The sequence below is a fragment of the Dermacentor andersoni genome, chromosome 3 (genome assembly GCF_023375885.2).
Source record: "Dermacentor andersoni chromosome 3, qqDerAnde1_hic_scaffold, whole genome shotgun sequence".
NCBI classification, from domain to species: Eukaryota; Metazoa; Arthropoda; class Arachnida; order Ixodida; family Ixodidae; genus Dermacentor; species Dermacentor andersoni.
The window spans coordinates 74,124,863-74,142,154 of NC_092816.1; the positions used below are offsets into that span (position 1 = coordinate 74,124,863).

Genomic DNA, 17,292 nt, shown 5'->3' on the forward strand with positions numbered 1-17,292 from the left:
TCGCCTCGCATGCAACACTAGCGTGGTTCGAATCCTGGTGCCGTGAAATTCTCCATCGGACTAAAAAATCCGCGTGTTGATAAAATTGCATAAACAGGCCTGGAGTGCGGCCTGATCCCAGTGACCGGAACCGGTAATGCACTTCCTCACCAGATCAGGATGGGCCACCCTGGTGCAGTACTTGGCCAGCACCTCCTATATGAATACAACAATCAAACCCTGGCCCTCAGTCTCCAATAGCGGTGAAGCAACTGACACGGCGATGGTCAGAGCTGTGACGCAGCAGAGGGTGCTAAGAATCTCTGGGTCCGGACAGGCCATCATTGAAATCTGAACCTGGCAACGTTTAACGCTAGAACGTTATCTATTGAGGCGAGTCAAGCAGTGCTATTGGAGGAATTGGCGGGCAGTAAATGGGATAAAATAGGGCTCAGTGAGGTTAGGAGGACAAAAGAAGCATATACAGTGTTAAGAAGTGGGGACGCCCTGTGCTACTGGGGCTTAGCGGAGAGGCGAGGAGTATGAGTCGGATTCCTGATTAACAAGGACATAGCCGGTAACATACAGGAATTCTATAGCATTAACGAGAGGGTGACGGGTCTTGTGAACTTAATCAGAGGTACAAATTGAAGTTCGCACAGGCCGACGCCCCTACATCAATCTATCCTAATCCATGGACTTTAGCTTCACACTATTTGTTGATTATTGTCGATACAGGTTGTACGAGCTAGCATTAATTCAGTGAATCTGTTCAACGAAGAGCAATGTAAAAAAAATACGGTGCAGTAAGGTCCGAATTTAAGGCTTTTGGTGTTCAGCCATCAGAGATTTGACCTGTAGGTTTTTTTATAATAGTAAATCTTGCACCAAGTTCATTTTAAATCTCTTATTTTCATTGCCCAGACTGGCTAAAATTGCCGGGATCGACATCCTATATACTAGCTATATAAAGCACATTTTGCCAACTATGTTTCGATTATATATAAACACTCGCTGCTGATGTTGTTATTAGGCAGTCTGTGGGTAATGCCTCTGATAAGGTACTGCATCCAGCATGCATATGGGAACATACCCAGGGAACTCTACGTAAAAAATCATGCATGCGGATGGAAGCAGTCAAAAAATCTCAAATTCATGAAGCCGTGAATCTTTATGCAAGGCTGCACGAGTATTTCTGCACAAGCACGTTTAAGATATATTACACTTGCATTCAATGAGTCTGCTTCATCGAAATCTGCTAGCTATCTGGTATCTGCAAGTCAGTTTATATTTTTGTTTACATATGGCGGTAAAATTTTTTTTGAATGCATACGATGTGTTGACGTGTGGCTTCTCATCTGTACTTCTGCATTAATGTGGATAAGTTAATAATGCTCCTGAACCAGCTGCTCTCTCATATGTTCCATCAACAGAAAAAAATTTAAGGAATTCCACTAGTGCTAAATCATGCAGTGCAAAAAAAAAAGAAAACAAATGTACCGATATTGAATAACTGTTTTTTTTATTGCGTGATATATTAATTTTCTTAAAATGCAGGTCTTACCCTATGATCGAAAGAGACTATATACACATTTACAGACTACTTCCCCCTGGCAAGCAAGGGCCGGCCTTGACCTTCGTGTCATATGTTCCAAAGATGATTCAAGTGTATGCTGCAAATAAGTAGATGCAACAACGTGAGGCAAAAATAGCAATTGTGTATTCTTTGTACGTTCATTAAGCAGCTTAATATATTTAATCAAACCACTACGATCAATACCCTGTGCGGTTTAAGTAGGACTAATGGCTGCTTGTGAATACAATCAGTATTATCATGCAATGCTTCATTTTATGGCATGAGGAACAATTGAACAATTCCAACAGCTGCTGGTGCTGCAGCAACGGTATGTTGCCTTTGAGACAAGTTCATATATCACACATGGTTGCAATGTTCTCAAACGATCTCTATATCAATTGCTGAAACAAGTTTACCAAGTTGGACTGTGCGTCCATTTTTGGCTGGTAATTAAATATGCCCGTGCAAAGTGATATTGTCAGAATAATGACTGGAGTATTAACAGAATCATGCAAAAGATTGTAATTTATTTTCCTACATTTACACATTTAATGTCTTTCACATACTCTTAAATGAATGGGTAATTGGCCATAACTTCAAGAGAATGCAGATAGATTGATTGCATTGATATGATCACTTAGTTTCTTTCAGATAATGAAGCCTCTTTGGGATGCTAACACGTTTGCAAGTTAGGTCTACCACATAAGCACCTGAAATACAACGCGAGCACTTTCTGTGTCACGGCACGACAGATATGCACCTCCTGGGAAACAAAACGAAGCTATTGTTCGAATGAATGTTATCACACTAAATTATTTAAGGTGCTCTCATACATGAGTAATTTTTTTAGGGTTTACAGGTCAAAGACCTTCAGCTTACGTAAAAAAATGAGCAAGAAATTACTTGTCAGTATCCTTCGCTTTCAATTCTTCCCATAAATTGGAACAATTTGTCTCAATTTTTTGTGAGGAGAAGAGTTTTAAAAGTATGTTTAATAGAGATATTCTCTGGAAACCTTGTATGACATATAACAAGACAGCATAGCTATGATGATATTTTTGAGTTCCCCAATCTTTTTCGAAACCTTCCCTGACTGTTTTGAGGAAACTTCCCCGGAAACCTATCCCACCCGCAACTTAAGTGCAGTAAAAAAAATATTGTGGTTTAATGCTTGCCAAGTACTGCCAGTCCATAATATTTACACAAAAAGAATAACACGTCAGTCACTTTGCACGCAACATCAGATTCAACTGAATTGAATCCCTTGTTTAATAAAGCTGACAAGGACTTTGGCAAGTTCGTAATTCAGGGCAACACGAGCACAGCACGGAAGAGAGGGGCACAGAAAGACACAGACGTAAGGTAGATGCAATATTGTGAGGGAAAACTATGCAGTGAGAAATTTTTACGGTTCATTAGTAGTTTTATGTAAAATTTGCTCTCATCACTTATGTCTCGAGTTAACTTGATTTACCTCGAACTAAAGAATACATGCCATCACAAATCAGTACCATCATGATGTTTTACTATGTTACAATGTGATGAGCAGTTAGACAACCGTAAGGGTCGCCGGTGCCAGCAACGGTACGTTTCGTTTTAAGACAGGTTCATGTGAGAAATAGTGGGCTCATCAAAATAAGAAACAAATGCGAGAATCCTGCCAACCTATTGCTATAATAATAATTGCTGAACGAAAGATAGCTGGCTGGACTGTGCACATTTTGCGAGTGTTAATGCAATATACCCGTGCCGAATGAACATACTCAGAATAGTGACTGCAGTTTTGAACAATCATGTAAAGAATTACAATTTACTTCCTCTTAGAACCGTCTGAAATGTCTGTTTTCTCATACTCCAAGATAAATACATTTGCCACGCTTTCAGTAGATAACATAAATGGTTGTAATAATAAGGTTACTTATCGGCTAAAACATGTTACGATCACTTAGGTGTGTTGATAACAGCAGAAGTGCAATGTTCAATAAATTATGTGAATAATCGGGCGTTATATAGTAAGAAAAGACAATCAGGTAGATAATCTGGATCATTTTCCTTTTGTACCGCGGATGTAGTGAACAGTCTGTCCAAAACGACGGCCCTAAATGCAACAGTAACGAAAACCGGAACACTTATTACGTACGACAAGGGCTTCATACCATGCAGGATTGGCAAAATGAGAATCTGCGCCAGCAGCTGTCTAGTGAATAAAAGCACGTAAACTGCATAACTCTGAAACATCGAGAGGCTTAACGCTTTTCAAATAGCGCAAAAAATAACTTCTGCTGCTAAACTGTTTACATATCCCTTACAAAAATGACTTTAGACTGTCTATAGATAGTCTATTGACTTTTAATAGACGACTTTGCCTTTCTATAGATTTGGACTTTTGTTGATACGAAGTCCATAGGCTGTCTATGGACGAAAGTCAATAAAGTTTCTATTTCTTTTTGCCTATTCGCAGTCTATAAAGGGTCTATATAAAAAAGTCGATATGGTGTTTGCTTCTTTTTTCTCTATTTCCCCTCTATAGAGTACCTACAGACAAAAATCGATACAGTCTCTATATATTTTTCCATATTATTTGTCTATAGACTTTCTATAGACGAAAGTCCATAAGATTTTTTTTTGTCTCACTTATTGTGTGCTCTTGATATTTCTGCTGCACATTTAGTGTTCAGGTGCAGCAGGAAAGGTTTCGACGCAAGTGGAGTAGTCTTAGGAAAGCGAGGAACGTTCTGGAGACAGCAGCGCTTACAAGGAGCTTTGGAAATATTGTGTGAATAAACAAGGACACTAAATGAACGTATAAGGGCAATTAATGTTTAGGGATCCTTGGAAAATGCAATTTAGGGTTTCATGTTGAAGAAACATCGCGGCTTGTGTATTCAAAGAAGTCAAGGAGGTTGCAAGGAGATGAACATTTCAATTGAATAACAGAGATGAGCAAGGAAAGCCTCAGCCTGGAGCCAATATTTCAACAAGCAAAGGTATTTGTGAGGACCATGACGCAGACAAGTTCCCACTCTGAGGCTTCCCTTGCTCGTCCACTGTTGATAGGCTGAATGTTAAGCCAAATTTACTCCGAGTATATTTCAAACAGTTGTTGGGAACACACTGCTTAGGTTTGTCATCTGATGTTTGAAGTTGTTTTTAGTGATTATTTTGTTTGAGAAGTGTGGAGAATCGTAGGGCTGCATAACAGGCATCGTCATGTGTATTTGGCGATCAATGACACCATAAAACGGTCTTGTTTGTGGCTGAAATCGCGTTGACAACTTTTGTTGCTTTGGTTACATATTGTACTATTTTAGTTAAAAAGCTAAGGGGTCTGATTCGCAACATTTTTCTTTAATAAGGGATGCTTGTCATTCGCCAGCCGCCTTCGCTTACTATCTGTCCGTCATCTCGATAAGTGGGCATCAGCTATCGTGAATACATTTATCACAAGGACTTCTGTTGGGAATACACGCCCGAAAGGCGTTACGTGTGGGGGGAGGGGGGGGGGGGGAGCGGTGTCTTGGCCGGCAGGACGTCGCGGTTCTTGTTTCTCTTCACGCATTATCATCAACCTTTCATGATCATTGGATTGTCATGATAACGGCGAGACGTTATCATAATCGGGGGTGAGGCCGAAAAGGAAGATATTTAAAATAAAATTATTACCTTATCCTAGCGCTCGTATCTAGATTCTTGCCACGATTATGTAGGGTAGGTAATGTGGCTCTAATGTCCATGATTTACGTGCCCCAGAAAATTTGTTGTCGCAGTTATTTGGCATTTTTCGGCGCGAGTACTCATGTACGTTTGGCCCTGTCTTCAGTAATAGTGGGAAGATTCATGTTGCCTTCAAGTACGCACACCCGCCGCGGTTGCTCAGTGGCTATAGTGTTGGGCTACTGAGCACGAGGTCGCGGGATCGAATCCCGGCCACGGCGGCCGCATTTCGATGGGGGCGAAATGCGAAAACACCAGCGTACTTAGATTTAGGTGCACGTTAAAGAACCACTGGTGGTCTAAATTTCCGGAGTCCCCCACTACGGCGTGCCTCATAATCAGAAAGTGGTTTTGGCACGTAAAACCACATAATCTAATTTAAAATTCTTTCAAGTAAGCAAAACTCACCGCACGCTTAAATGCATGCTTGGCATGCAGTACTTTGCGTATATTATGACAGAATGGAACACTACACCTGACATTACCTCCAGGGCACAATTGCTGGCAGAGAACACGCCCGATATTGTGACTAATGGTTCCCGGTCATCGTCTCCACATGTCCTTTTTGTTACATAGGCTACTGTGCTTGCAAACACATAAGGCACTCGGATTTACTATCGGAAGGTAAAAATTGGTTCATCAACGAATTCCCCTAATACTTAGTGTGTTTCCAAAAGTGACATAAGAACGAGCAAATTCATTTATTTAACTAAGGCATTTATACTGTCAGATATAACATGTTAATATATGACGGCGAATAAACGTTGCGGTTATGCTACACCTCATTTTTTTTCCTACAAATTTTCGTGTACAGGATTTTGCGTCTGTGTACGGAAGAAACCACCGTGGCCAACATCAACTTCAAGCCGGGCATGTGCGTGGACGTTCCTTCGGCTGGTATTCATCGCGATCCTGAACATTTTCCTGAGCCGGACAAGTTCAATCCAGAAAGGTACATTTATGCGTAGATCATTGTGAAGGGCTGCGTAAGCTGTGAATGTACACGAAAGTATCTTTCTACCCGATACTATTACTGCCATTGCGCAGACTCGAACGGTTAATTTAACTGAAAAAACTGACGACTTGCCAGCATTGGAGCCAATGACACTTTTTCACATTTCAGTATTTTCGTCTCAGTAGTTATACAGGGAGCGCTTTTACTATTATATGATTGAATGTCAGTTACATTAATCGCAAAATTCTTTTGGCGGTCGCGTAGCATCATTGTTTGCTAGCGAGCTTACTATGGTAATGACGTAGTAGTTCTGCGGAAACCCGCAAGGTGGAGAGAAGTAATGAATAAAGGGAAAATCGGACATCCACCCGTTCGTAGAAATTGCTACAAAGGAAACCCATACGGGTTCCTCGAAAGAAAAGCCTCCATACGGGTTCCTCGAAAGAAAAGCTTCAGACTCTGAGGCTTTTCTTTCGAGGAACCCGTATGGGTTTCCTTTGTAGCAATTGCTACGAACGGGTGGATGTCCGATTTTCCCTTTATTCATTACTATGGTAATGCGTATAACTGAATCTTTGTGTCGTAGCCCGAAACTGTGTGTATCTCCATTAGCCGAAGAGTTGTGGGCACAAACAATTCAACAGACGTCTTCAATATAACAGCATACGCCTGTTGAACGCGATCCTGGTTTCAGAGGAGCAGTGGAATATTCTAGACGCAATAATAATGATTATTCACCGGTGATTTACTTGTATCGCGTTATATTTCGTTCGCGTAAGCGCTCACTGCCACCTCAGCTATTGATGAGGTCGTTTCTCAGCCAGCACCATTACCGATGTCACAAAGATATAAGAGGACGCTTGATTGATGGTCACTTCACTGCACCACGTTGATGTTGCTTCATGTTGCACAGTCACTGTGCACTGGTTCAAATAAAGTTGAGGGTTCTCACCTCAATGGCATTATTCTCACATTGGTTTATTGGAACCGTTTTCTGTCAAACAGATTTCTACCGGAAAACAAGGACAGCGTAAAGCCGTTCACGTTCATGCCTTTCGGTCACGGACCACGCAGCTGTGTAGGCATGCGGCTCGGCATGCTGCAGGCCAAGACAACTCTCGCCTGCCTCTTTCGGCGCGTGAAACTTGAAACTTGCTCTGAAACTATGGTGGGTACATAGTTTTACAACAGTTTAGAGCTTGACAACGTGCATTTGCTCCTGGTTGAATGCGAATCTTTGTTTCTTTTTTTTTTTGCGTGATGGGTTATCATGCTGTTGTGGCGGTGCTGTGAAGAAAAGGAGAAATTGGGAAGATGATGTCTCGTGCAGAGGAGTATGACTGCGGAGAGCATGTTTTGAGAGGGTTGTAGTATGAGGTAGGAAGGTACCTACAGGGCGTGGCGCTGTTCGTTAACACCAGTGAGGTGTGCACAAAACACGCAAGCGCCTCCCCCTGCACACTTCGCCAGACCAAATCAATATGGACCTCAGGCGGGTGTCGTATATCATGCATCAGTGTACAGAGTGGTGTTGCCGACTTTGCAGTCTTTTGTTCATCGCGCAATGGAAACTTTCAAAACGCATCATTTAGCTTCAAATGTGCGCATTACTAAATTGTTGACGCGTGAACAATCGTGCTTGCTTAATTTCGCATGTAATCCATCTATATTGCGGGATTTTAATAGAATACCGCATGAACAGGAATATAGGTCGAGTAGAAATATAGATCGACCCCCAGCCCTGAAGGAGAAAAAGAACAGAAGAAAAATTGACGAAGCGTGTTTATTTTCACAACGACATCGATTATTCATCGTCGGAGCGGTGGTATATGGTATTCATCGGTGGCGAGCGTGCAAGAAGCTCACGCGCGAATTCTCAGTGCGCCCCCAAGCTGTCGGTGCAGTGCAACTCATGTTGTTTTACGCTGGTCACACGCTGCAAATTTTCATTTCATGCCCTGTAATGTTTCTTTCTACATCGTCGGAAACGCTAAACTGGTGTTGAGCAGTTACGTAAGCCGTTCGTTTCGGCGAAGTCTTCAACATTAATTTTGAGCTCCGCTGAAAACCCTCCGCCTGCCGCTACTCATTGTTTACCAGTCAAAAAATAAAGAAAAAAATTCACACGCGGTAGAAAGGAACAGCGCATACTAGAATAGACGGTGACAGTAAAAAAATATGACAGCACGCACAGTTGCATATGGACAGGGCTTGGGCAATGCGTTCTCCAACATGCATATGCCACATGCACGCCACGCCACCACGACGAATCACATTCTGCTGAAGACCGCCATGTATGCGTCGAGGGGCGACATTAGCCTGCTTTTTGAAGATAATATCGCAGCTTATACTGCGGTTTACACAGTCTTTATTTCTTCTACATATCTCCATGCCGATTCCAAACCCAAACCGTTTAAGATTTTATGCAATAACTCGCGTACATAACTTGGCCAGCGAAGTATGTAACGGTTTAAACATGAACACGGAGACAAACAGACCAGTGCACCATTTCAAAGGCTAGGTCTAAAAGCAGCACGTCTAAAGATGGACATTCGCCAGATTTTCCGCTTCGTAGGCCACATAATGCTTTCACATTTATATCCGGCGAGCGTCTGGCGTGGACATTCGACGGTGCCACAGCCCACGTGACCAAGTGAAGAAGTCACGTTCCGGGCGCTGGACCTGCTGCGGCTCGCAGTGCAATAGCCCACGGTCCAAAGCCACGGCATCGTACGTAGGCCATGGCCCACGCCTAAAGAATTGAATTTGCCCAATTCGAAAATTCAGTTGACCCACATTCAAAACCAACCTGACTCATTCCTAAATTGACTTGGCCCACCCCCAAAGTTTGGGTGGCCCACCCTCAAAATTGTCTTTGCCCAATGCGAGCTCATGACCAAGTGAAAAGTATCGCGTGGAAGATTCAGAATGCTTTCGCATTCAATGCACGTAAGGACAGGTCTGAAGAGAGCGTTTGATTGGTCTGTTCAGACAATCGCCGCCCGATGCTTGCGTCGGCGGTTACGCAAATTTGACGTCCGGAGATTGGAATTAAAACATATTGGAATAGTTTTACGTTATACGGCCCCAGTTTGATGTTAATAGAAGCTTTATTCATCCATAATTATTTCTTTAATTTTTGATACTATGCCTTGCAGTAACCCACCTTAAATTAAAAAAAACGAGCAAAAGAAAACACTCGTCGCTCAAGTGAGCCAAGCTATCTCCGAAAATTGTTGATCGAAACTGCGGACCTCAACTTTGGAAGGCACCGCTGCGCATGGTCGTGTAGCCCGGAATACATTATTTAAACCACATAACTAGCGGAACAGAACACACGAGCGAAATGTTTATTTATATGAATATTTGTCTGGTGCAGTGCAGTGATCATGACGCTTTTTCTTTGTTGCCTTCGTAGACAAAGTGCAGCCTCGTCAAGGCATAACAATTAATCACATTTATTTTGGCTGCACGGCCGTGTTCACTGCAGCTTATACTCACTTGAGCGCATGCCTCTGGAGGAAATGTACAAAAATTTGGAGGACGCTTAAGCTTCGCCTTAAACTGTGGAACACGATAACGTTCAAAGACCCCTTACTGCTTTTCATGCTTCCCGGCAACTGCAGCTTCTATAACCGTAACGTTTACCGGGGACCGCTGGCTGCGAACGCTATGCATGAAGGCGAGCTTTCTGGTAGAAGCGCGGCCTCTTGTGTGTGTCGCTTTCCTGTTACTGTTTCGCCCTGTTATTAAATCAGTCTGAGAAGAACTAACCTCAAGGACATGTGCTGTCGGTGTTTTGTTTTCATTTCATTTGTTTGTGGGCTCCCGCTCTGAAATTCCGAGGAATAACTTTGTAAAGAATGAAAAGCAAGGTATGAGCAACGTTGGTGGTGAAGAAGTGGTTTAATATGCGTGCTTCGGAATTTGTTTCGAAATTTCCTTTGCCGACGCGACGTCTGACAACGGGCGACGGACGCGGGATTTTCGGTGACCCAGGCTATTTGATGCTATCGCGTTAAAAGAGAGCATGCTTCGAGCGCTCAGCAATTACGTTCCTGCTGAAAAATAAAATGTAAATGCATTTTTCAGGCTAGTTATTGATGCGGAAGCGTCAATGGCCCATTGAGCGAAAAGGCCGGTGGCGTATGTAGCAGCGAAACGGCACCTGACTTCCCATTGGCTGCGATGGCACGTCAGGAGCGCGCGAGAACTACGCGCCTCCCCGCTCGTGACGATGGCTCGCGCTGGCTGACTCGGGCCTCGATGGTGCAGAGCATGCGAAAGGCAACACTGGCTGCCGCGGTAATGCGACGCCACGTCAGCCTCGCTCTCGGAAGCCTGTGTTATCTGCGCGTTCCTTGTCCACGCAAGCTCTCGCCTGCCTTCTAACTGCACCTCGGTAAGGCCAAGTCAAAAAGCGCAAAGCGTCTCAACGCTCTTGCTTGCCGGCTAGGAGTTAACAAAAATTCGAAGGACCACTCAGAGGCGTTTAATCAGACACCAGCTTTCGCATTCTGAACTCAGAAGAAGCGCTTATGTGTCCTCAGATTTTTTAAAACTTCAAGGCGTTTTGGGGGGAAGAGAAAGCCTGAGCGACATAGAAAATACGTCTGCTGTCACTTTGCAGCACAGCGACTGTGATCCAAGATTCTGCTGTCTTCCAGCACAGCTGAAGGATATGTGCCAGGTTTTCCGAATCCAAGATCGAGCTGTTCAATGAGGCTAGCTTGCTATTTGTGTTGCCTTTCCTTTCTCGGCATCAGGTGGCTGCCGAAGTGGACTTACCATCTCAGCTGGCGACTTTCCGTTCATTGATGGTGTCGCATGGTTGTGAAAAGCACGTTTACTTACTTTAAGCAAGAAGTGCTTCGGGGAGTGAATGATAATTGCAGCCGAATAAGTGGCTAACACTTCCAATATAGTTTGGCGCAAACTAGCTATCAGATATGTGTAGTTTTGTAACATAATTCAGCAACGACAGTGTGGGTTCTAATGTCACATGAAGTTCAAGGGTAGTCCCAGCAATAAGATCTCTACCTCGCGCTGAGCACCATAGCGTTCCCATGCATTCAACTAAAGAAGTTACACATTTTTTCTAAAAAGCCCGCACTCTCCTACTTTGCTCGAAGCCTTTCTGACAGCACCCTAGCTCTCATGACAAAAATTAACCACAAGCTCCATAAATCCTTTGGCCTCTAAAGTTCCACTAGAATAGGCTTGAGAAGTGGCGGCCAGAACCGACTCCTTCTACTCGCCTTCTTCACACAACACCACTTACACTGCCATAGAAATGGGTTTCACTGCGGCGGCTGGCCGCCGCATTTGCTTATGAAATGAGCCACACCTTCTAGCTTCTCCAGTGAAACCGCGTCAGTAGAAAAGAAGTCCAGTTCGAGTCAGTGTAGCCAAAAAGCAAGAAATATGTGGGAAAATATTTTTCTTCATAAATATACCGCCCCCTTCTCAACCCGCTCAAGTGGGTGTACAAAAATGTTTGAGCACGTTTACCTCGTTTACCACGCACGCTTATATCGCCTTCCGTTTCTCTACCACGGGATGCGCTTTAAAACCACGGCGCTGTAATTTTGCTTCAGGGACTTTCCTTCCCTCCCTTCTTCTCCGCCCTTAAACTGGCTCTCTTAACTACTACACACAGAACAAAGCAACAGCGCGCGCATTAGATCCCATAGATGAGATGAATATTTACAATTAGTATTAGGGTTATAATTATATTCGAGTGCTGATTGCTGTGCTATCGTTTGTTACCGAAGCTTTCCCTCAAGTCTAAATATTTTAAGGCAGTTTGTCGTGTGCGTATCATGGCTACGCACGCTTATATCGCATTCCGTTTCTCTACCACGGGTGCGCTTTAAAACCACGGCGCTGCAGTTTTTGCTTTTCCTTTCTTTCTTCTTCTCCGCCCTTAAACTGGCTCTCTTAAATACACGCAGAGACAAAGCAACAGCGCGCGCATGCGATCCCGTAGATGAGATGAATATATATATATATATATATATATATATATATATATATATATATATATATATATATATATATATATATATATATAGAAAACTATCAGTCATAGCTCCTCTAGTATAGCCCTCTGGGCCGTTTCCTTTTTTTTTTCGAAAGTAGTCCTATTAGGATTATTATAATTACACGAAGGTATTTCGCCCTCATCAGCAGCAGTCCTTGGTATAGTTATTCTGGCGGCTAGCTTCCCACGCTATGCGTGCCGCCATCGCACCTGGTTAAGCTTTTCCTAGACGCTAGAGTTATGCTTTGTCCGCGCAACCTTGAGCGATCGGAAAGCGCGTTTCCCCCTCTTGGCCGGCGGAGAGGGGAGGCTTCGTTCCGGCCGCGAAGCTCTCCACATCTCTGTAAGGTGCCTTGCGGATGTCTCGTGCTGACGATGCCCTCTCGGTGAGCGCATATTTCCCCCCCTCATCTTTTAAGAGGTTCAATACATACAAGCATCTGTCTCGCAAACCAGATTTTTTTTTCAAGGGAATTTTCCACGTCTCAGTAATTTCTCTCGTCGTATTCGAGTGCCGATTGCCGTGTTATAGTTTGTTAACGAAGCTTTCCCTCAAGTCTAAATATTTTAAGGCAGTTTGTCGCGTGCGTATCATGGCCACGCACGCTTATATCGCCTTCCGTTTCTCTACCACGGTTGCGCTTTAAAACCACGACGCTGCAAGTTTGCTTCAGAGGCTATCCTTTCCTTCCCACTTCTCCGCCCTTAAACTGGCTCTCTCAACTACTACACGCAGAGACAAAGCAACAGCGCGCGCATTAGATCCCATAGATGCGATGAATATTTACAATTATTATTAGGGTTATAATTATATTCGAGTGCCGATTGCCGTGTTATAGTTTGTTAACGAAGCTTTCCCTCAAGTCTAAATATTTTAAGGCAGTTTGTCGTGTGCGTATCATGGCCACGCACGCTTATATCGCCTTCCGATTCTCTACCACGGTTGCGCTTTAAAACCACGACGCTGCAAGTTTGCTTCAGAGACTATCCTTTCCTTCCCACTTCTCCGCCCTTAAACTGGCTCCCTCAACTACTACACGCAGAGACAAAGCAACAGCGCGCGCATGAGATCCTATAGATGAGATGAATATTTACAATTATTATTAAGGTTATAATTATATTCGAGTGCTGATTGCCGTGCTATCGTTTGCTAACGAAGCTTTCCCTCAAGTCTAAATATTTTAAGGCAGTTTGTCGCGTGCGTATCATGGCCACAACATGAGTCTCTTTCCACGTAAGTGTGAGGCTCGGAGCAGGAGCTGTGGCTCGTGAAAGTAGCCTGGGGCCTGACGAACCAACCGACTGAGCTATCTTTCCGGGCAACATCGAAGGGTCACGAGTTCAAATCACCTGTTATGTTCTTTTTTTTTTCGCCCCTTTTTCTTTCTTTTTTTTCTTTCTTTTAATGTCTTTTCCTTTATTTTATCACTGTACGGGAACCCTCCTAAAAAAAAAAAACAAAAAAAAGAAAGATATATATCTTCAAATATGTATGGCCTCACACTCACATGTGCAGGTCATAAATACCAGGTTCTCTAGCCGAGTGCCATCCATGCGGTATAACCGAGCTCAGATTGGTCCACCTTGACTGACCAAATAGGGCACCACTGTAGGTTAAATGAGGCGTACAACTCCTGCGGGACCCGCCGTGGTTGCTCAGTGGTTATGGTGTTAGACTGCTGAGCACGAGGTCGCGGGATCGGACCCCGACCACGGCGGCCGCATTTCGATGGGGGCGAAATGCGAAAACACCCGTGTACTTAGAATTAGGTGCACGTTAAAGAACCCCAGGTGGTCGAAATTTTCGGAGTCCTCCACTACGGCGTGCATAATCAGAAAGTGGTTTTGTCACGTACAACCCCATAAATTAATTTTTAATTTAACTCCTACGGGGACGGTAGAGTATCCGTCTCCAGTGCAAGAGGACCGTGATTCAAATCCCGGTGCCGCGCTATTCTCCACCGGAAAATACAAAAAAAAAAACCGTGTGTTGAGAAAATTGCACAAACAGGCCTGGAGTGCGGCCTGATCCCGGTGACCAGAACCGGTAACGCACTCTCTCACCAGAGCAGGATTGGCCACCCTGGTGCAGTACTTGGCCACAACCTCCTATATGAATACAACAATCGAACCCCGGCCCTCAGTCCCCAGCAGCCGCGAAGCAACTGACCACGGCGGCGGTCAGATCTGTGACGCTGCAGAGGGTGCTAAGAATACCTGGCTCCGGACAGGCCGCCATTGGAATCTGAACCTGGCAACGTTTAACGTTAGAACGTTATCTAGTGAGGCGAGTCTAGCAGTGTTATTGGAGGAATTAGAGGGCAGTAAATGGGATATAATAGGGCTCAGTGAGGTTCGGAGGACAAAAGAAGCATATACAGTGCTAAAAAGCGGGCATGTACTGTGTTACCGGTGCTTAGCGGAGAGACGAGAACTAGGAGTCGGATTCCTGATTAATAAGGAAATAGCTGGTAACATACAGGAATTCTATAGCATTAACGAGAGGGTGGCATGTCTTGTTGTGAAACTTAATAAGAGGTACAAAATGAAGGTTGTACAGGTCTACGCTCCTACATCTAGTCATGATGACCAGGAAGTCGAAAGCTTTTATGAAGACGCAGAATCGGCGATGAGTAAAGTCAAAACAAAACACACTATACTGATGGGCGACTTCAATGCCAGGGTAGGCAAGAAGCAGGCTGGAGACAAGTCAGTGGGGGAATATGGCATAGGCTCTAGGAATAGCAGAGGAGAATTATTAGTAGAGTTTGCAGAACAGAATAATATGCGGATAATGAATACCTTTTTCCGCAAGCGGGTTAGCCGAAAGTGGACGTGGAGGAGCCCGAATGGTGAGACTAGAAATGAAATCGACTTCATACTCTGCGCGAACCCTGGCATCATTCAAGATGTAGACGTGCTCAGCAAGGTACGCTGCAGTGACCACAGGATGGTAAGAACTCGAATTAGCCTAGACTTGAGGAGGGAACGAAAGAAACTGGTACACAAGAAGCCAATCAATGAGTTAGCGGTAAGAGGGAAACTAGAGGAATTCCGGATCAAACTACAGAACAGGTATTCGGCTTTAACTCAGGAAGAGGACCTTAGTGTTGAAGCAATGAACGACAACCTCATGGGCATCATTAAAGAGTGCGCAATAGAAGTCGGTGGTAACGCCGTTAGACAGGAAACCAGTAAGCTATCGCAGGAGACGAAAGATCTGATCAAGAAACGCCAATGTATGAAAGCCTCTAATCCTACAGCTAGAATAGAACTGGCAGAACTTTCTAAGTTAATCAACAAGCGTAAGACAGCGGACATCAGGAACTATAATATGGATAGAATTGAACAGGCTCTCAGGAACGGAGGAAGCCTAAAAACAGTGAAGAAGAAACTAGGAATAGGCAAGAATCAGATGTGTGCGTTAAGAGACAAAGCCGGCAATATCGTTACTAATATGGATGAGATAGTTCAAGTGGCTGAGGAGTTCTATAGAGATTTATACAGTACCAGTGGCACCCAGGACGATAGTGGAAGAGAGAATAGCCTAGAGGAATTCGAAATCCCACAGGTAACGCCAGAAGAAGTAAAGAAAGCCTTAGGAGCTATGCAAAGGGGGAAGGCAGCTGGGGAGGATCAGGTAACATGAGATTTGTTGAAGGATGGCGGTCAGATTGTTCTAGAGAAACCGGCCACCCTGTATACGCAATGCCTCATAACCTCGAGCGTACCGGAATCTTGGAAGAACGCTAACATAATCCTAATCCATAAGAAAGGGGACGCCAAAGACTTGAAAAATTATAGACCGATCAGCTTACTATCCGTTGCCTACAAAGTATTTACTAAGGTAATCGCAAATAGAATCAGGAACACCTTAGACTTCTGTCAACCAAAAGACCAGGCAGGATTCCGTAAAGGCTACTCAACAATAGACCATATTCACACTATCAATCAAGTGATAGAGAAATGTGCAGAATATAACCAACCCTTATATATAGCTTTCATTGATTACGAGAAAGCGTTTGATTCAGTCGAAACCTCAGCAGTCATGGAGGCATTACGGAATCAGGGTGTAGATGAGCCACATGTAAAAATACTGGAAGATATCTATAGCGGCTCCACAGCCACCGTAGTCCTCCACAAAGAAAGCAACAAAATCCCTATAAAGAAAGGCGTCAGACAGGGAGATACGATATCTCCAATGCTATTCACAGCATGTTTACAGGAGTTATTCAGAGGCCTGGAGTGGGAAGAATTGGGGATAAAAGTTGATGGAGAATACCTTAGTAACTTGCGATTCGCTGATGATATTGCCTTGCTTAGTAACTCAGGAGACCAATTGCAATGCATGCTCACTGACCTGGAGAGGCAAAGCAGAAGGGTGGGTCTGAAAATTAATCTGCAGAAAACTAAAGTACTGTTTAACAGTCTCGGAAGAGAACAGTAGTTTACGATAGGTAGCGAAACACTGGAAGTGGTAAGGGAATACATCTACTTAGGGCAGGTAGTGACCACGGATCCGGATCATGAGACTGAAATAACCAGAAGAATAAGAATGGGTTGGGGTGCGTTTGGCAGGCATTCTCAAATCATGAACAGTAGGTTGCCACTATCCCTCAAAAGGAAAGTGTACAACAGCTGTGTGTTACCAGTACTCACATATGGGGCAGAAACCTGGAGGCTTACGAAAAGGGTTCTGCTGAAATTGAGGACGACGCAACGAGCTATGGAAAGAAGAATGATGGGTGTAACGCTAAGGGATAAGAAAAGAGCAGATTGGGTGAGGCAACAAACGCGGGTAAACGACATCTTAGTTGAAATCAAGAAAAAGAAATGGGCATGGGCCGGACATGTAATGAGGAGGGAAGATAACCGATGGTCACTAAGAGCTACGGACTGGATTCCAAGGGAAGGGAAGCGTAGCAGGGGGCGGCAGAAAGTTAGGTGGGCAGATGACATTAAGACGTTTGCAGGGACAACATGGCCACAATTAGTACATGACCGGGGTAGTTGGAGAAGTATGGG

At 44.0% G+C, this 17,292-nt stretch overlaps 1 protein-coding gene across 1 annotated transcript in view; it reads left to right on the forward strand.

Annotated features, from left to right (window-relative positions):
* Nucleotides 1-17,292, forward strand: part of LOC126545059 (uncharacterized) — an 89,345-nt gene that overhangs the window by 69,102 nt on the left and 2,951 nt on the right. The window contains exons 26-27 of the mRNA XM_072286841.1: nt 6,084-6,221; nt 7,230-7,392. Of these exons, the coding sequence (XP_072142942.1) occupies nt 6,084-6,221; nt 7,230-7,392 (301 nt within the window). The remainder of the gene's footprint in view (nt 1-6,083; nt 6,222-7,229; nt 7,393-17,292) is intronic.